At 40.8% G+C, this 21,645-nt stretch overlaps 2 protein-coding genes across 8 annotated transcripts in view; both read left to right on the top strand.

Moving 5' to 3' along the window:
- Positions 1 to 6,054: 6,054 nt before the first annotated feature.
- LOC118416877 (zinc finger MYND domain-containing protein 10-like) lies at positions 6,055 to 11,502 on the top strand (the record flags this gene model as incomplete). The annotated part of the gene is given in 12 exon segments (XM_035822150.1): positions 6,055 to 6,144; positions 6,685 to 6,798; positions 7,097 to 7,150; positions 7,359 to 7,438; positions 7,594 to 7,675; positions 7,895 to 7,983; positions 8,221 to 8,404; positions 8,780 to 8,869; positions 9,239 to 9,364; positions 9,885 to 10,006; positions 10,499 to 10,624; positions 10,994 to 11,502. Coding segments are annotated over 12 exon segments (1,236 nt in total), but the record flags the coding sequence as incomplete, so codon positions are not given.
- A 2,801-nt stretch (positions 11,503 to 14,303) lies between these two features.
- The window catches only part of LOC118415962, a 22,166-nt gene continuing 14,824 nt past the window's right edge, over positions 14,304 to 21,645 (top strand). For 4 of the 7 annotated variants that reach the window (XM_035820940.1, XM_035820934.1, XM_035820937.1 and 1 more), the window contains exons 1-4: positions 14,304 to 14,412; positions 17,481 to 17,792; positions 18,539 to 18,655; positions 19,099 to 19,290. In XM_035820940.1, the coding sequence (XP_035676833.1) occupies positions 17,502 to 17,792; positions 18,539 to 18,655; positions 19,099 to 19,290 (600 nt within the window). In that variant the 5' untranslated portion in view covers positions 14,304 to 14,412; positions 17,481 to 17,501. The remainder of the gene's footprint in view (positions 14,413 to 17,480; positions 17,793 to 18,538; positions 18,656 to 19,098; positions 19,291 to 21,645) is intronic. The other 3 variants (XM_035820939.1, XM_035820936.1, XM_035820935.1) reach the window with 2 other exon arrangements.

Raw genomic sequence — 21,645 nt, 5'->3', positions numbered from 1 at the left:
CTACGTCTTTAGGAAGGCACTTGTATCTGGACATACATGTAATAGTCTCTCTCTCCCTTCCCACAGTGCTCGAGCAGGTCGTTGATCAGTCAAACATTAGGCGTGAATGGGTCGTCGGTCGTGTTTGGCCCACAGCAGTGTTTGGGTCGTGAATGGCTGACCAATTTTCCTGCGGGTCGGGAACGGGGTGTAAGCCAGTCGTCAGGTGGGACATTCCCTACTGAATTACGACCATTTTCTCACCTGTTCCACCTTACGACTCAAAACCGCATGAATAACGACTAGAAAGTTGGAATCGGGTTGTGTTCTAATCACGACTGGAAACCTACCTGAGTTGCCTTGACGACAAGTAACGTTGCCAAGACTACCGAAACAAAAATGGCTGACTCGGAGACAGTCCGGCGCCATGGCAACTCCGGTGAGTGACGGCATGGCGACGCACGTCACCGTGGTGACTGTTTCCGTGGCTACCGGAATGATTGGCATCTAGAGGTTCCACGTGCTCTGGTATATGTTTTACATGGATTCTGGTTATAAACACCGTGCGTCGGGGCATGGAAATTTCGGTCTTTTCAAACACCTTAATTAGGGTAAGAGTAAAATAAGCAATCAAGCACCGAGAGAAACTTCAAGGATGTAGACAAGGTTGTGTTTGTCATCACTGAATAAAAAAATATCTATAACGTCCTTAACGTACTATATGTATTTACATGTTGAATATTTTAGGACAAGCTGTTAAGACAGCTGCTGTAAAATTAGGTTAGTTCTATTTTTTGTATGTTTTAGTCGGCAAAATGAAATATTAGAATTTCCAACATGGATTAACGTTACTTGTTAATTTTGTACAGATATTACACATGAGCTTCTCTGAGGAATGCTGAAAGTGCGTAGTAAATGTGTAAGATTATTATTGCAGATTCACACATAACATACATGTAAGACAAGGTAGGATTCGAACCGGCGCCATTTCTGGCAGCCATGTATCGCAATGCAGACGCGCTACTGATTGACCTAACACCCGCACGCCGACAGAACAGTCCTTTACGTACTATTCAAGAACGCAAGGCAACAGTGAAGCATATATTAATAACGTTGCATAATCTTTTCTAAGTTCAATTTTTAACACCATGTGTAAATACTCCGTTTACTATAAAGATGGAACAATGACAAGTTTTTTCACGATCATTAATTTTGTCTTTGTTGCGCAATCACGCACCGTCATGTATAAAGGCTCTAGTCAAAGACGACAAAAAGGAAAGTCTTCCGTGGCTCAGTGGTATAAGAGAGTAGGTTGGGCGGTTTCTACTAGAATTGTGATGAAGTCGGATCGAGTCTCGCTGGACGTCGGTATTTTTTTTCTCCCCGAATCTTATATTCAAATGACTTTATTGATTTCTATATCATAAATAACATTTTTACTCATGTTGACAAGGGAATTATACAGTGAAATTCGAAGTCCCTAGGTGTATATTGTAGCTAGGTGATGTTCCCTTTTGCTGCATTCACGTGTTTTCGGTATTGTGGACCAGGTAAGCGTTACCTCTGTTTGCTTAGGGCTTGCGGTAATTGGATACTGCCAAGCAAATGAGCAAGCAAGCTGTGTGATTTTCTCTGGTTGCTTTGTGCACGATGTGTTGCCAGCTGTTCATTAATTTTTCGTTCTATTTCGTTTATTTTCGTACCGTTTTGTTCCATTTTATTAACGTCGTTACATTCTGTTATGTTTCGTTGCATTTCGTTACAATTTGTTTCGTTTTGTTATAGTTCGTTATATTTCGTTCCGTTTCGTTAACTTTCCGTTTCGTTTTGAAACAGTTTATTCCGTTTCGTTATATTTCGTTTTGTTATAGACCGTTATATTGACAGCACACAGTCAAGCAAACATTAAGCTAGTACTAAACACAATACACACAAACACGCCAGGTTCGGTAACGAAGTCATGTAACAAATACTGGTGAAACCGTAATCAACACTATGTCACACTCAATAAGAAAGAAAACGCAACGCAGCATGAAAAACATAAGTATGTCACGGAGTATGTACATGCTACCTACGGTATTACTTGCCAAGTTAGAAATCGCAATGGATTTTGTATGACACTTAAGGCCCCCTCTCACTTGACGTGCGGCACGCTTGCTGCATTGCTGCGTTCGGAAGATGCTCAACGAATTTCAGAGATAAAGAACGAATTTTCTTACTTGTTGTATATTTTGTCGTCTTTTATGTTATACCTTTACGTATTGCGCAATATCTGAATCATAAAAAATCGAAGAAAATAACAAAACAGTGACGCAGTGAACGAACGCAGCAATGCCGCAAGCGTGCCGCGCGTCAAGTGAGAGAGCCGGCCTTTACAACACATCGTAAATCCGGACTTCAAGGTCTGAACTTTGCAAACACGTTAGCTAAGCGGACAACTGTGTTGGAGGCGATGTGCAGTGGCTCCATGGCGACGATGTCATGAATACAGAACATTGAAGGCTAGAGTATATCACATGTTTATTCTATGAAAGATATAGCTATTTGTAATCTCATCGATCTTTTCCGAATTCATTATAATCGTACTGTATAATTTCAGAGAGGAGAGAAAAAGTAAGTAACACAACAAAACTCTCCAGTCCTCCTCCACATCCAACCCACTGACCAGGTAAGGCTATGTTGATTTGATTATATAGATGACATTTTCTTGGAATCCCAAAACTGATGCAAACGTCCGAATAAAAAAGTTTAATGCTAGCCAATGCATATAAAACTGTTTCAATCTTCAGTAAACTTACATCTAAGCTCCTTGTAAAGTTGTAAAAATCATATACTTGTACAAATCTTGTATCCGTCCCCTACTCGAATATGGCAGCGTAGTTTGGCACGGTCGCACTTCTTTAGACTCTCCACTCATCGAACGTGTACAATATGAATGCTCTTTAACTACAGCTGATGTCATCATGTATCAGGGCGCCTTCGTACTCTTCTCTCCTTGCCGTACCTGGATTGGAAAAACTATCTGACCGCCGCCATATTAGTCAATTTTCTATAACATCATTCATGGTCAAACTAGACAAAATATAAATTAAGAGATCTAATACCAAGTATCAGAATGCACTTCCTTTGATCTTTGTAATAAACATAACCTTCAGTTGTTAGGATGTATCACAACTTGGCAGATGGGTCATTCCTGGTAAGTCTTCCACATTTTAAGAAAACAGTAATAAAATCTGTATGTGCGTCTTCTCGCTCGTATTCGTCTCGGTACTTTAAGTTCAAACTTACTCTCGCAACCTAGTTACCAGTCTGTTGATGGCAACACCAAAATAAGCTGCAAGCTTGAGTATGGTATGCCGTCATCTTGTTGTGTATCTAAATGTTGTAACAACAACAAAACAACTTTATTATACATACGCACAATGTTATACGTCACACGATAAATATACACAAGCACATACACAGAATAACGACAAAAATAAAACGATTTTCAAAACCGAATCCCATGTGCTTCTCTTATAATTATTCCGTCGTAATCAAACATCCATCATTTCGGCCAGTGAGACAAACTACCAACGAAAACCACACACGTCGTCTAAACAAGGTAAGTAACAGTTTGCACTTTAAGAAAGATTGGAATTACTAAACATAGACGGCGATCATGGTGCGGACCACTAGTAAAACATTACTACCTTACTATAATTACCAGTTCTCGAGTTCGTCAATTGATTCAATTCACAAGTTCGACAATTACAATATAAAGTATAACTACAGATAGACTATGCAATATACAGGTATATTTGCTAACAACCTTGACATTTCACATAACTCATGTTGTTCGTATTTGCACAGGGACTCCAGAAATATTTCGACTAGCCTCAACAGACATCACGACAACATATAGTAAAACAATTTTGACAAGAACAATGAAAAGTTTGAAACGGAAACGAGATGGAACGAAATATAACGAAATGGAACAAACTGTTACAAAACGGAACGAAATGTCACGAAACGCAACGAAATATAACGAACTATAACAAGACGGAACGACAGAAAATGAACTATAACGAAACGGAACGAACAATAACAAAACGGAACGAAAGAAAATGAACTATAACGAAAGGGAACGAAACGGAACGAAATATAACGAAACGGAACGAAATGTAACGAAACGGAACAAACTATTACAAAACGGAACGAAATGTAACGAAACGGAATGAAGTATAACGAACTATAGCTAAACGGAACAAAAGAAAACAAAATGTAACGAAACGGAGCTAAACATAACGAACTGTAACAAACTGTTACAAAACGGAATGAAAGAAAACGAACTGTAACGAGACGGAATGAAATATAACGAACCATGACAAAACAAAACGAAAGAAAACTAACTAACGAAATGTAACGAAACGCAACAAACTGTTACAAAACGGAACGAACCGTAACGAAACGGAACGAAATACAACGAACTATAACAAAACGGAACGAACTGTAACGAAGCGTAACGAAATATAACGAAAGGTAACCAAATTCAACAACATGAATGAAATGAAACAAAACGGTACGAAAATGAACGAAACAGAACGCAAAATTAATAAAGCTTGAACAGAATGGAATAGAGCGAAACGGAACCAAACGGAACTAAAATGAAATAATTGGAACGAAGCGGAACGATAATTTGATGGAAACGAAATGGAACGGCCTAATTATAAAACGTAGACGCCCAGGACGTCAGAAGACCAGCTACCATTTAGCAGCTTTCATTTTGATAAAACTTATACGTTATGGGTTGGATCAAAGGAACTGTAACGTTAACGCAACGGAATGAAACATAACGAACTATAACACAACGGAACGAAAGAAAACAAAATGTAACGAAACGGAGCTAAACATAACGAACTGTAACAAACTGTTACAAAACGGAACGAAAGAAAACGAACGTTAGCCTATAGCATAATTTTACAAGTAATATCCTGCAAAAGAAATGAAAATAGTTTGGAAAAAAATCATGCGACCTCATTTTACCTAAGGGGGTTAAAAATCAACAACTGAACAAGGCAGACAAACGTAGTAAACGCCTAGCTCATCCGACTAACTTACAGTTTGTTTATTTGGATAACCAGGCTATAACGCATCTGATGACCTCTATTGACCTTTCCTCTGGACGTCGACCAAAATACGACTGTATACGTCTGATTACCGACCTCGTCGTATATTAGTCAACACACAGTCGTATTTTATCGATGGGACTCAAGGGATTCGGCCTCACAGTCGTGTTTTGGTGGGCAGGATAGTCGTGAAACGGTCAACAGAGGTATACGACTCAAGTCTGACTCAATTACGCTCCAAACCTAACGCATTTACACCCGCTCGAGCACTGTGGGCATAGTGAGAGGGCCTAGCCCATATTAGAAAATTATTTAAATTTTGATTTGAATCGAGAAATTTTCTCGATTCAAAATTTAAATAATTTTCTAATTTCTGTTTCGTAAGTTCTCAACATGTGATATACATATCCATTCTCGTTACCAGCTTTCTGTTGAAATTTACACAGAACTAATATTTAACGTTATCAACCATTACTTGTTGTAAAGATCATGTACTAGTAATTTCGTTGGTGGTTGTTAGTGACATGAGTAATTGTTATATCAAGGACATTCTATCAGATGGTTATATATTTGAAAAATTCAGTACAAAACTAATGTTTAACACGGCCTATTACATATTTACATATCACCCGAGGTACCAGCATGGCCACCGGTACGTAGAATCGCCTACAAAACATGTTAGGAATTTCTATTATCAAAATCCAGTAAAGACTCAAGAGAGCTTTGAAAGTATCCATGATACAGGTAGAAGCCCCTGGGAAATCGTAATGTATCATTGTATGGACCAGTCCGAAACACCCATATCAAATGTTATGATACGTAGATATAATGCGTGTTATGCCATGATGTGGTTGCTGGTTGCATGCAAATCTACTATAGTATACTGACACAGCTATCTCGAGGCATGAATAAAGGTCTTTCATTCATTCTAATGTTTGTTATCTACAGATGGATGAAGCAGCATGAGTACATCGAGAAGTTGAACATGCAGGCCATCATCAGTGCATCTACTAACGAGGATGAGTTCGTTAAGGAGTTCCTGGTCTCGTATGACAAGGTGAGGAAAGATGTCACTGATAATTTTTACTAATCAAATCTGAAGATTAACCCTTTAGATTAGTTTAAGTGTCATGATCAATAGTTTGACATTTGCTAAAATATGGCTTGCACTTAAACAACACTTGTAGCCTTCAAGTGTTGTTAGTGCAACCCAGGTTAAAACTTCTACCTGAAGGAAGTAAAAAATAACCCTGTTGGGCTTACAAGTTAACAGGTGTAAATTTTGATTTTTACTTCCTTTTAGGTAGGAATGTTAATATTGTGACAGAGTTTCAGTTCTATTGCCATTGGCATTGTTATTGCATTCACCTATTTACTTGTGATGTTATACAAAGCCATGCACATGCACTATTTAAGGCTTCATAATAGTTGTAGTAGCTGCATGACCACAAATGCCAAATCAAGTTTTCTTTTGTTTCATTGACTTTTTTTTATTTTTCAAGTGGAGAGAGCACAGGAACAACATGAATGTATATGAATATAAGCGTGACACTATAATCTGAGTTTCTTTGATAATTTCTTCATTCCTATACCCCAGATCCCCGTGCTGATCCATGAGCTGTTAGCAGTAGAAGTTTGGACACAGAAGATTTTCTCCCTGCTAGTCAGGATGGATTTCCAACCTTCCAGCACCATTCCTGTCTATACTGTGGTGAGTTCATAGCTTCCTATCTAATCTTTGTCATAGGTCACCCAACTCACAGTCTAATTTTGTAGGTCAAACAGATAGTGTGTTAAAGTCATGTGACAGAAATAGACACTGTATATGTACAAGAGAGCATGATCTTCAAAAAAAGCCGTCAGATTTTACCGGTCATTTGTGTCCCCAAGCAAATACTGGTAGTGGTAGTTTTTTTTGTTTCTGTACTGAATTCTTATTTTTTTATATGAAAAAGCCTTGCTGTTATAGTTCAGAATCTACAAACTGTACTTGTGTCTTTTCATCCCAGTTGTACCATGAAGCCACCATCATCAACCTACTGGAAACCATCATGTACCATAAGGTGGGATTAATTAGATATCTGTAAAGGACCTTTTGAAATCAATATATGTGGTTATAATGCGTGAGGATTATGATTATTGTGATGAAAAATACTTGAACTTTAAAATAATACATTCCTCCCTTCCTTTTTAGGATTGTAATTATCATTATGAATAAATACTTGGTACCAAAAATTGGTACATTAATACATCCTTCCTTCCCTTCTGTAGGACACATGTGAGTCTGCTGAAGACACCATGTTGGACCTGTTGGACTACTGCTACAGGAAGATTGTTGACCTGATAGCCAGGTAGGAATGAAACTCCAAACTACTCAAACTTGGGAGAGAATCAGCCGTCTGAAAGTTGAAGCACAGACATGCACTCAGATGTATAAGGACAGATTTCATTATTTCTCGATATTGTACTCTGCAAGTTAAGGTAACAGAATCCCTCTGTTTCAAAGGTCACCTGATCATGAAGAGACAGAAGATGTCGAGACAGCTCCCAACATCAGAGAGTTTGTGGAGCATCCAACTACGTTTGAGGTCAGTATGCATCCAAACATTACAAAGCTCATATAAACTGGACTTTGTTGACGACATTTGTGTACTATGCTGTGCCATTGGTATTCTATGCTTTGAATGGCATAAGACTGTTACTACTACTAGTATAACTGTTAGGTTATGTGCTCTTGCTGCATACCCTGTCCTTTGACAGCTTTGTTGTCTTATATGAACTCATCTCCCCACCATTGTTTGTCGCAGGACCTGAAGAAACAGCAGCGAGCGCTAGACTTTGATGTAGCAGTGAAGGCTGTGACGATACTGAGGTACATCACTGACCACCTGGACAGGTGAGGATGTATTCTGAAAAAGTTCAATTTCCAACACAAAAATTGGACTTACCCAAGTCATAGAAATTGCAGTGAATTGTCCATTCCTTGACAAAAACTGGATGTGGCTCTCCCCAAACAAAGGACCTCCATTTAATGTCCTATCCGAGGAAGTCAGCCCTAGTCGAAGCTTGGTACTCATTTTTCACCTGAATGAAGTGAGAAAAGTCGTGTAAACTTCCCTCCCTCTCTTCCCAGCCTCCCCCTGAGCACGACCCACCGCCTGTTAAACACCCACAACATCCCCATCCTGCTGGTACAGCTTATAGAAAACTGCCCGTGGACCCGGGAGGGAAACGGGCGACTCCGCAAGTACGTGGACGGGAGATGGCAGGAGGTTCCTCCGGAGGACAGGATGAGGCTGACTAAGATAGAGGGACAGGTGGGTGGTTATTACAACCAAGGGAGTGGAGTATTTTTTTCTGTTTAAATGCATGTGTGTGTTTGTCTGTATGTGTGTCTGTATGTGTGTGTGTGTGTGTGTCTGTGTGTGTGTGTGTGTGTGTGTGTGTGCATGTGTCAGTCTGTGTGTTTGTATGTGTGTGTGTTTGTGTGTGTGTAACTCTGTGTCTGTGTCTGTGTGTGTGTGTCTGCCTGTCTTTGTGTATCTTTCTTACTGCACCCTTGAATAAAAGATTAGATATAGATTTAGTACTGTTTTGCAAGTTGACAACGCAGAATATGTTTTTCCTCAGGGATACTCCATATAACATAGAATCTAAAACCTAAGTAAAAATACAATGCAACTTTCTTCCAGGTGTGGATAGCCCTGTACAATGTGCTGATGGGTCCCAGCTGTCAGCAGAAGTATGAGTATAATGACTACAACAAGAACCAAGTCCTGAAGGTTGGTCTTCTCTCTGATTAATGATAATCGTAATTAGACTACATCACTAATCAGTTAAATGTAGATCTCATACAAGTCTTTGCTAGTTGTCAGATTTAAAAATATTTGGCTGAACAGGAAACCCAACACAGATAGTCTTAAAATATTAAAAGCCTGTGCACTGCCACACAGTTTCATGCAGTATAGTAGATTTTTTAAAGGTTTTCCCACTAGGTTTTCACAAAAATACCTGCACAATAATCCCCAGGTGAGAGGTTACCTGCATGAGGTGTTACTGGACCAGTTTCTTCACCAGGTAGAGCTGCAGAGGTACCTGGAACACCTGGAACACACCTTTAACACACCTGTCACACCTGTCCACTCCCCCAGGTGAGAGGTTACCTGCATGAGGTGCTGCTGGACCAGTTCCCCCACCTGGCGGAGCTGCAGAGGTACCTGGAACACCTGTCCATGATGGAGGCACCTCCAGCCAGAAAGGACCTGGTGCTGGAACAGGTGTGTGCTTGTACTCAGAGTTCTCACACAGGGACAAAATATTTAGCGTTGTATATTTGATCCTTTAAGGAGGGGCAGGGACTTTTGTAAAAACAGGCATGGTCCTATAATTTTTGATGAAGCCATGTCTGTCAGTTTTCATTGACAGGTATAATTGCTTGATCTGGAAGTTTCTAAAAGGGGGTGATCTGCAACCTTTAACAGCAGTGTATTAGTGGTCGAAGATTACTAGATTTTCAATGTATTGCAACTAATTTTTGCTTTTGACTTTTAGTTTTACATGTACTTTGACTTTTGAGTTTAAGGTAAATGAAGTAAATAAGTTTGAGATCCAATGCAGTACTGACAGCCATATCACAGCACTTATAGATATTATCTATTCTGTATTCTCTATACTCTGTACTTCCAAAATCATATCCAGTTGCTTTAGTAACTACTTTTTGGCGTATCTTATCACCTAGATGTCTAACCTACATTGGCGCTTCTCTGTACTCCTTTTTATGAAACCTTTCTTACCCAGGTTCCAGAGGTGAGGGAGAGGATCCTCCAGGAGAATAAAGGCAAGTGGGAGGCTCTGGCCAAACATCAGGTCAGGACTGTCTTCAACCCCAGCACGGAGCAGCTCAAGGAGCTGTCCAAGAGGTCAGGACTCTGTCTTACATCTAAAATTAGGCAACCTTGTTATGTAGGGCCAAATGAAGAAACAATATAGAATACATCATGCACTGGGCCCTGAATTTGGAAAGATTTAGAAGATGTAGATTCTTTGAAAATAGAGCTAAAACATTTTAGTGACTCCTTACACAGTTTTCACAAGTCCTAGTCATGGATCTTGTCAACGTCTGACCATTTCCAAAATTGTATATCCAGTTGCTTATCAATGAGTCATTGCTGTTTAGCCTGTTATGGATTCATTATCATTGTGAAATATGAATTTTGCAATTTCCACCCAGAGCAGAGACACAGGACTTTCCAGTACAGCCAAGTTACAAAGTTTAACACTAAATGGAAAATGGCATTCTTTTGTAAGGTGATCCAAGATTGTGGATTTGCCATTTGCAGATTTCTCAAGATCAGATTTTGTTCTAGAAAAATCCAAATGCAAAGAATATCTTATTATAACGTACCTTCCAGGTGGGCAGTGACGTACAACCTTGACCTGTTGGAGAGCATGTTAGTGGACCCGCCCAAATGTGCGGTGTGCGGCCAGCCGGCCAGCAAGAGGTGCTCCCGCTGTCAGAATGAGTGGTACTGCAGACGGTACGTTATGATTTGATAGCTACACTAACTTGACTTTACTTGTAAAACCACCATGTCAACTTTCCCCAAAAGAGACAGAAATTTTTCGCCAATAAGCAATGTTTGTGATAAAATGTATCAGTCTGTTTTGGATAAACAAAGTATTGGTCCAAAACTGTCTATGTTATTTGTTGGCACAACTGTATCAAAATTGTTATGCAATGGTTTGTGATATGAACTGTTGCTTTAGTTGAGCCTGTTTTCTAAGACTCAGTACATTGTGCAATCTTTTATGCAGTGTCAGGAAGCATAGTTCAATTTTTGGGCTTTGCAGAAACAGATTTAATGTGGTAAATGAATGATTAATTTGTTTTCTCCATGTGTCCACAGAGAATGCCAGGTGAACCACTGGTACAAACACAAGAAGGCGTGTGACCTGATGGCAGCTCCCAAGTCTGCTCAGTCGTAGCAGCAGGCACACACGGCTGCAGGGAGTTAGTTACCATAATGTGTTATTTCCTGAATATTTGGTTTTCAAGAAACCTTCAACATCAACTAAATCTATGCAAAGGGGAGACTGATAAATAAAAAGAGCAGGTATTAAGGGTTTGTGATTGTTTAGGTCAACTGTAAATGTAATTTTTTAAATTCAAACACATTGTAAAACACTTAGTTGAAGTATTTAAGCTTAAGTTACATGAATGTGCCCTGTATTGACATGATTAAATCATCACCATGAAGAAGTGCCTTAGTGTTTGAAAATCAAACTACAAAAGACATTCCAACAATACTATGGCTGTATATATTTGAATATGTTTTTATACACGCATTCATGTTGTCTTGCCATTTAATTTCTTGTTTGCTATAGTCTCAAAAGTATTAAAGACTGTATGTGATGGTTTTTTATTGTGTTTCATTATGCTATTTTATTATTCATATAATGATATTATTCATAAATAGTTAGTTTTACTATGCCACCATTGTAGACATCTGAGTTAAGCTGGCCACTCGGTAGTTGTTTTGTTTTCCATCTGTACAAATACAAGTATGGGATTTGAGTGTTCAAAATCGTTTTTGTTGAAAAAGACAAAGATACGCAAACATTTAGTTAAAAGTTAAACCCTTCCTGTGCCTGATGGCGCATAGGGCGGTGACCATCTCTGTTTCCTTAGCCCTGGGCCACACAACGCAATCACTACAGCAGGGTGCTAGTAATAAGTCCACTGGTAGTGGTGTGTGTTCAACTTCCATAGTCTATCCCGAATGCTGAGTGCTAAGCAGAGAAAGCAGCATGTACCATTTTTAAAGTCTTTGGTATGACTCGGCCGGGGATCGAGCTCACGACCTACTAAATGCAAGGCGAACACTCTACCCACTAGGCCATTGCATCGGTTGTATATATGCAAACAAGATGAATGACAAATGCACACCTCACCTTGGCCGTGACATTGCTGTAGAAAACTTTCACATAGTTGCAGATATGCTGTGGTATGTGGTGTATCTGCAGTGCCAGGTGGGTTACATCATATTGTGGAACGGATCCAAATGCATTTTGTAGGTCAAGCCTTGCTACAATTGTACAGTTTCCGATTGTGCTCTAGCATTGCTGATATTTTATTTGGGACCACCGAGTGCTCGACATGAAGTCAGTGTGGCCTCATCAGAAATCATTCTAAACTTGGACGGGTTGTCTGTAGATCCTGACTTGTCACTACCGATGGAGTCGGCGTGCTGCCAAGATTTACATGCCATTGGATGCCTTGGCAAGGATTTTGTTAAACAGTGTAGCGAAGAAGAGGGTCTGCATGGGGGGGGGGGGGGTTCCGAAAACGATTTACGCTGAATTCAGAAGAACTCCCTACGTATTACGCTAAATCAAGGAAGGCAATTACGCTAAATTTGGTCGCCTCGCTACGAATTACGTAGATAAGATGGTTTTCCCTACGAATTATGGGAAATAAAATAGGCTGCCTACGCCTTACGGAAAAGAGCATGCAGACCCTCAAAGAAGTGGTGGGTAGACGGAAGGTGTTTAGAAGTGCATCATAGTTTATTGCCACCAGGGCCAGTGCTGGGCTGGGTTTCTTCTTGTATCCCGTGGCCTGATTGGATCAGAGTTGAAAGGGTGTCTTGTAAACTGCACGGTTGGACCAGCAGGTAACTTACCTAGTGACGCCTCATTAACTGTTGGTGGATTTAACTTTGACATTGACTTGTGGGTTTAACGAGTATTTAAATTTATTTGTGAAGTTTGGCTATCCCCAATTCCCTTCACCTTCTTTGCGTAGTGGACTAGTGGTAGACATTTTTCCGGTATGGGTTCTCATGGTACTAGTATGTTTTCTGTTTTGGACATTTTATTACGGAGAAGACAGAAGAGACTCTGGAGCTATAATACGGCTGGATACCAGGCTATTGTATAAGAGTACTAGTATTAGAATATATATATTAAAAGTGTTTTTCAGACGCTACTGTATAAGAGTATTAAAATAGATCAAGAGTGTTTTTCAGACACGATTTTGCGCATTGTTTCAAATAAATACTGCATACGCGGTTGGGGAAAGTCTTCAATTTCTTCACAAAGGAGAAGAATTACGCACAAAGAAAATTCAACCGAAGTTTCTAGACCATACTTTTTTTGTCACTTTCCCATTAAAGGCAACCTAAGCAATATTAGAGCGTTAGCCGGAAATAATCCGGATAAGGCAATCTGTATGAAATTGATATCTACGGCACTTTACAAAATTATTTTATAGTTTGAGCGGTTAAAAACGGCGTAGAACAAGCCACGCTAGGATTCTCTAAAAAGTCATTTCAATGTAACCCACAAAAATGAAATTTCATGGCGTCCTCGCGCCACTGCGGCATCGAAGGAAAATTTAACTCTTTTTTTTTTTAAATATTTGTATGGAATGGAATGGAGTTGCTTCATCTTATTACGCAAAAAGTGCCAAAAAATCAACTTTGATAAGTGAAGTTCTACAACTCTTACCTGGGATAATACTGTAAATGCAGAAATGTTCGCGGTGGTTTAATTTTCGCGGTGGCCGATTCACCGCGAACTTAAAACCACCGCGAACATTTTTTTCATGGTAGTAAGCGGCTACAGTTCCTGGTGCTACTGCGAACTCAAACCACCGCGAAAACTCAATTTTCCCGCTAAGGCGAAAATAAATCCCCGCGAAATTAAATGCATTTACAAAACTTTGGTTGCCATTAGAAAAAACTAAACCGTAATGGCTGCGGCTGGTGTCAGGCGGGAGTCTGGCAGAGGCTGCTCATGGTGCTAGTATGGTTTCTGTTTTGCCTGTATAGAGTAAACTTAGTAAAGTGTTCAGGCCCGATTCTTGCGCATTATTGAATTAGAAACCGCATTCGCGGTTGGAGGAAGTCTTCAATGATCTTCAGTTTCCAATCACAAAAAGAAGAAGAATTCACACAATGAAAATTCAACCGAACTTCTTCAATTCTCAGGTAGGAAAAGTCTTCAATTTCTTCGCAAAGCAGAAGAATTCGCACTGCGAAAATTCAATCAAAGTTTCTAGACCATATAGTATAACCTTCTTCAGTTCAAGTCCCAGAAAAAAACTAAACCGTAATGGCCGCGGCTGGTGTCAGCCCGCGTCACGTGACGTGACGGAAAGCGGAGCAGCTGCAAAAATGTGCCTCCCCATCATGTTATGGTACCCGACCCTCCACCCCGTGGTCCCAACCCTGCTGCTATTTCTGGCGGATTGAACCGAGCTCCTGCCGGCCAGCTTCTCACCAGTCCCGGGGCCAAACTTCCAGCCCTTCTGCCGTCCCTCAAGGTAAAAATCCGCTGCTTTTCCCCTGGCGCAGATTTGTAGGGTAGATAAAGTTGTCCCTGGGTAGGAAAACCCCGAGCGGTTATCAGAAAGGTCTCTGCGAGCCCGCATAACTTACATGCCGCCAGAAATGCACGCTGTACGATTTTACATAGAGGCGATAATCGTTGCGATAGTGCTTAGATTACTGTAGTCGCGCAAGCTTATTTTTTTGGTAAGATTTGGAGTTTCTGTAACGCTAAAATCTGTGAAACTCGAAGAAATTCGTCTCAAGTTATTTGTTTGCTTACAACGATTATTCTGACGTCGAACAAGTTCCGAACGGAGTTTTTCGTGGTCACCATATTGCAGAAAAACGGTTTGCATATTCCTATAAAAAATAGTCTTCATAATGAATCTAGTTTAAGAATTTCCCCACGTTTGTCTTCTAGAAGAAACGAAGTGTATATGTAAAAGCTAGTTTGGTTTATTTCGTTCCCAAGCGAGACAGCAGTTCGTGACCTCCGTGTTCGGCCGCAGTGAGAATTCCTTTTACAACATGGCAGCAGCATTCCGACACTCTTCTGTGTGGGCTATATTTGGCCAAATCCTGGCCGCTGTAGAAAGATGGGATACATACAGACAAGATAGGACATGTACATGTAGTTTTTCTGGGTTCTATAGTTATGATATCCCGCCTATATTATATTTTGTGTAAGAAACGCATACATGTATGCGCATGTTATTATCATGATGTTATGGTAGTCATACACGATTGCAGATATCGTATTACAGGGATGAGTCCATATATAAAGTGACCTGACAACTGACTCATTGGACCAAAAATTATTGCACAAAACGTCTTTTGTATGTTTCATTATTTTCGATAATTATTGTTACGTATGTAATATCGCATTGCTCTCTCGTGTGTGTAACATGGACATTGTAGTCAAGCCACAAAAATGAAGTTTACATGTAGCCATGACACCTGCAGATCAGATTTCATTTAGATATTATAGATAGAAAGGTACGTCGGGGAATCTCTCTACTCCTACATCATAGTAGTACATGTAGCTACTTCCAGACAAACTTTAAGTTGGAACCTTATCAGTCCATTCTTATTGCGCTCTTATCTAAACAATTAGGTGTCTGTTCACCATTAAGCAGAAATGTTTATTTACAAGGTACAGCTGAGAGCGAGGTTAACTTTATGTGTATCTTTACAAGTAACTAAAGCTCGGGACATACACAAGTAGAAACATGGGTTAGACACGCAAACAGACTTACGCCTGCGATGTTCCTGATGTAACATCAACTGTCACAAGTTCAAGAGGCACCATACCGCTAACGTTAGTGCACCTTAATCTGTGGGGTAACCTAGATTCGTTCTTGTGAAAAAAAATGGGTAGAGATTTCCGGTCAACGACGTGGATTTCAAACGTTAACATTTTGATGTTATTGCAATGTGAAACTACGTATACGTTCCACCGACAAAACGCGCGCCCGACGTGCTTGCCTGTACAATACAAGCTTCAGGAACTGTGAGACAAACTTACCCCCCTCCCTACTTACCTTTCTAACTAGTAGGATATCCTTATAACTAAACATCATTCCGACACTATACCCATATTCGGACAAACCTGTAGGAAACTATGTCTGTGTGGGAAGCTACTCAGAGAAAGGGGCTTACCAGTTGGACGTGTAGGGTAATTTCAATCTTCTATAGCTAGAGCCGACCATTGGATCAAGAGAGAAGACGTTGGTAGTGTAGCTATAGGTTGTAATGTGAATAGGAAGATTTATATAAGCGGTGGTGGACAGGATTGCTAAGGCCACAGGACAGGTATTGTATGGTTTGCGTTTGTTCCTTTGCTTTCAGTGAGTGCAAAAAGGTGAAACTGTAAATTTCCGGACAACACGGAGATAACGAAAAGACTCCTATTCCGCGGCAACCCCGCTCAACTCCAAGCAGATGTTGGTAGTAAAATCTTTAGACCCAATATTCACATTCTTTGTCTTCTTTCTGTAAATCATAATAATCACTGTGTTGCCCCCCTCCCCTTGTGACGTTAGCCATATCATGTCATATCGATGACGTCCCACCACATATGGCACGCGGTCCGGATGACAGGGTTGTATTACACATGGCCAGCATTCTGCCCGCCTGTACTACATGGCACTACATGGGACAGGAATGGTGTCGAACACGGGACTGAACCGTGCAGCAACGTACCTACTGGTTATAGCGATGGGGTGCTAAATTTAAACATGTTTCCTTGCGTTTGTTGTTACAGTATTACAAACGAGATTGAGTTGAGTTTATTGAGTTTATTGTGATACCCTTTAGCTTGAGATATCGAAACTGGACGTTCTGCTGCAGTACTGTAACATACTATTGGGCCAAAAATCTAATCATTTCAAGGTCTCATCAAGACCTAGCAATACAAGTATTGATACAATCTTTCTAGATTTATACTGTCTACTAACAATCATACATATATGCATGTACACATATATACTTATACATACGGACGCAAATTTAACAGTTACCGTCTTGGCGAAGGTAAAAAGGAAGGAAAAGGTGTTTTTTTAGTGACAGCCGCCCCCAAGGATTCAATTAGCCGCCTAATATGATGATGCCCAGTTGCGACATCGAAGAGAAGTCGCATCAGACACAGAAGTGACACCTTGCCTCAGTGTTGATATGGAAGATATAAATAAAAGATGGCTTTCGTTTTTCATTGCCAGGGTTACATCTGTGTCAAGACTCACACTAGACTGAGTCTATATTTGGCTTGCGTGGGGCTCCATGGGTTGTAGTACTAAAGCACGCTGCTAATCGTGCCAATAAGGGATACTGGGTACCTATTCCGGGACGTTTTTGAAGTGTCAATGGTAAGAAGCCAGAGTGATATATACAATGGTGATGTTCCTGATGTTTCTCTTATGTGCTGTTTCCAGGTAGACTAGAGAAGGAGAACCATGTGCCCAAGTTCGGGGCGAAGAGGCCCGAAGCTGCAATTCTGATGATGACAATGATGATGATGATGATAATAATCGTGATGATGATGATGATCATGTGTTCCCTTCAGGTAGAGTAGAGAAGGAGAACCATGCCGCCCAAGTTCGGGGCGAAGAAGCCCGAGGCAGCGAAGCCTGCGGCCGCCAAGCCCGAAGCCGCCAAGCCCGACCCGGCAGCTGCCGAGAAGCTGAAGGGCAAGAAGATCATCTTCATCGTGGGTGGTCCAGGATGTGGCAAGGGAACCCAGTGTGACAAGATTGTAGCCAAGTACGGCTACACTCACCTGTCCACAGGTGACCTGCTGAGGGACGAGGTCAAGTCGGGGTCAGCCCGGGGCAAGAAGCTGACCGAGATCATGGAGCAGGGAAAGCTGGTGCCCATGGTGAGAAGACGTAGTCTCGGTACCGGGTAGTAGTTCGCTCCTATTATATGTTCGCACTGTATGTAGTGTATGATGAATGTCAGAGCGAGAAGCGACTGTATATAGTGCTTGATGAACGCCGGAGCAAACTACTTTCCGGATGGCACTACCCAGGCTAGAGAATACGCTAGTGACAGTTGGACTTAACCGTTGCCAATTCAAACTTGTCCGAAGAGAAGGATCAAAAAAAATATTCATCTTTGATCCTTGAAATGATATGTCTTGGTCAAAATCTGGCTCTAGATCGACTCTGAAGCCCTGGTCTCACCGAAGCTGCGGTACGCTAAGGGTGTGGCTGCGGCCGAGCGATTTGACAGAACGCTCAACGAAGTTCAATAATTCGAAGACATTCTTTTTTTTTACCTTGTGCAGTAGTATGTTGTTTTTGTCAGACTTGTGCGTTTTGCACGGTATTTGCATCATAAAGTGTTACACAAATTCAATTTCGACCAAAGCAAAACCGCCAGCTAGCCACAGTCTAGTGAGATTGTCCAGTGAGATTGTCTTTCTATAGCAACGTACAAATACAGTGACGAGATGATGGGATATCATTGGTACAAGAACATCAACGAAAATATAACCTTTTGTCGGAGGTAATGTTGCGTACTAACAATGATTCTTATTTGAGGATTTCTCGTCATCATTTACATTCTCTTGTGTATATACAAAGCTTTGTAATATCGAGATGACAAATTTTTCCCTATCAGGAAACCGTACTGGCCCTACTGAAGGACGCTATGATCGCCCGTGCGGACAAGTCCAACGGTTTCCTGATCGACGGGTACCCGCGGGAGGTCAAGCAGGGCACGGCGTTCGAGTCCACGGTTTGTGTATATATACTTTAGCTAGTATACACAAAGCTGTTAATACATGTAGCTAATCTTCTTTGGAAAAAAATTTCCTTCAAATTACTTAAAAGTGGAACTAAAACACCTGACGATGATTCATAAAGAAAAAGATGATAAACTCGAAGGTGTATTTTTGAAATGTAATTCCGGAGGGAAAAGAATGCTTTGCTGACTGGAGTTCTGCTTCTCGCCGCTATATGTAGCCGATGTAGTTGGCGCTGTTGCGGCTACAACACAATCCCAAACGTGGCCAAAGTTAGTTTGCCCCCTCGCCTCGGTTCATCACTGGGGTTGACTTTCTTGGGATAGAAATTTTATCAGGTGAGAGACATCACTGGTTGTGCAAAAGAAAATTCCAGTATCCTATGCTCTACTAACCTGAGGATATTATTTTCCGATGCAACCATTTTGTATTATAGATCCGCGAGTGCGACAAGGTTCTGTACTTCGAGTGCGCCGCTAAGACCATGACGGAGCGTCTCTTGGGCCGCGCCAAGACCAGCGGCAGGGCTGACGACAACGAGGCGACCATCAAGAAGCGGCTGGACACATTCTACTCCGAGACAGAGCCGGTCGTCAAGTTCTACGAGGACAAGAAGAAGCTGAAGAGGGTATGTCATGATGTACTGCATGAGTCTTTTTCAGACTGGAGACAACAAATTGTCGAGTTTTTTTACAAAGGAAAAAATGAAGTCTATTTTTCGTCATTTATTCGTAAGGCCGTGCTTGAACTGCAGAGATAATGAAAAAACAACGTACTACAATGGAATTGTAGAACATTTTGATGTCCATAAACTAAAGTATGACTGACTTTTCATCCATTTGCTACACTAAACGTCCCCTCGTGTCACTTACATCACGTTTCCACATTTTGCCACACACTTCTCGTACCATCTTATACATATGTTTCAGAATTCCTCGTCTTGCAGATTTAGCATTTTCCACATGAACTGCCCTATCTAACCACCATGATAAGAGTCGACGTCAATTTTACCTTCTCATATCCATACGTGTAATTATCAGGTGGCTTTTTGTCAACCTATGGACTCTGAGACACGCCATACCCCCACCACCACATCATATACTATGTACCTTTGTCCTGTCCTATCGCACCTTTTCGTGTAATAATTATCATGTGTTTTTTGCCTTTCCCTATCAAATTGAGTCATGCCATACCTTCTCCAGTGTCACCGCATATACAAAATGTCCCATCCCCATGTTTCCTGTCCTATGATATCTTACCATATGCACGTGTAATTACTATACTAGTGACCCTTCCTAAACCTGAAGATTTTGAAACATGACATTTCCCCTACACCATAAACGTGTAATTACCATCTGACATTTCATAAACCTACAGACTTCATTTCCCCTAAACCATAAACGTGTAATTAAGATAGGACCTTTCCCAAACCTAAAGACCTTAAGACATGCCATACCCCTACACCTGATGACAAAGTACCCTCCCCGCTCCCCATGGTTCCAGTCCTATCGTCCTTAGGTAGGTTATCCTCATCACTGCCCTTAACTCAAGCAGATGTGTGGTACACTATATCGTGCCGTACTTCCCTGCCCTCGTCATTCCGTTTGTGACTTCCACATCCACATCCATACGTCTATAAATCCTTGTTACATTTTCCTGAAATTCCACATTCAGATGTCCCCCTTCCCGTACATTTTCACCTGTTGTTTACCGACAAACGTCATCGTTTACACTTACCACATTCCAAGTTCACATATGTCAGCCTAATAGTACACTTATCCATGTACCTTCTCATCCGTAAATGCAAGAAAACATGTCCTTGTCATCCCTTTTTTCAACACCCAAGTTCCTCGTCTTGTACTGAAACATTCGGTCCCATACCATCAAATAGTTGAACATCACACCTTTCATCCTCCTCTTTTCATCATCGGAATGACATTCGGCAAACGCCACCCTCAGTCTAACACGAAGTCTCATTTGGAGAAGTACAATGTGTGTTGTAGAAGAAGTGGATATGTTTCACATTGTGTGTACACGTGCTCTGATGGCGCATCGACGCCATGGAATGTCCCGGAATCCGGACTTTAGAAGAGCGGGGAAGAAAACGTCATCTTGAAGGAACGTACAACAGACCCAGTGGAAGGGACAAAGGAAAAACTGCAAGGCGCGTCCATACTTGATCTTGTGACATGTTACTATTTTCCAGCTCAATTGTTGTATATATTTGCCAACAACAACCACAGATTAACGCTGAACGTGATAAAGAAGCCATCTTTGCTGACGTCGTCGCCGCACTCGATCCGGCAGGTAGGCGTTTGTTTCTTTATCAAAGAGCACGATAGAAACATGAGATGTTCTTGTAGAGCTGTAGCTTTGAATATTTTCTTTACCATCTGTAGGTTTAAAGAAGAAATGTTCCATGTGCAACGGTTGACAAGCCAATAAATCGAATTTGTTTAGTGAAGAACTGTGACACCTAGGTAGCTAGCGTCAAATGTTCGGAAAATAAATGTAAGGTTGCCCTGGCAAGTGTAAGTTTGTAGAAAGAATATGCCTTAAACTATCAAATAATAGTATCGACTATTGCGTAATATGGTTTCAGAGCTACCATGTGCATTTATACGCCAAAAAGCAGTTGCTGAAGCGACTGGATATGATTTTGGAAACGGTCAGACGTTTCAGATAATATCGACTAATTTTCGTCAGGTACACTAAAGAGATCTGGAAGAAACAATTTTTAATGCCCTAACAACGAATGCAAAAGGTATAAAAACATTTTTTTCCAGATCACTTCACAATGTTACTGACGAAAGATAGTGGGCACTATCCAAAACGTCTGACCGCTCCCAAAAACATATCCAGTTGCTTGAGTAACTGCTTTTTGACATATCTTATTACCTGAATGTCTTACCTTTATGGACGCAATGTTTGCTATTCTACTGATTAAACCGTCATTCTTTCTCTGAACAGCCGCAAAACTGAA

Source organism: Branchiostoma floridae, chromosome 5 (genome assembly GCF_000003815.2).
Source record: "Branchiostoma floridae strain S238N-H82 chromosome 5, Bfl_VNyyK, whole genome shotgun sequence".
NCBI classification, from domain to species: Eukaryota; Metazoa; Chordata; class Leptocardii; order Amphioxiformes; family Branchiostomatidae; genus Branchiostoma; species Branchiostoma floridae.
This window is presented reverse-complemented; position numbering and strand designations above follow the sequence as displayed.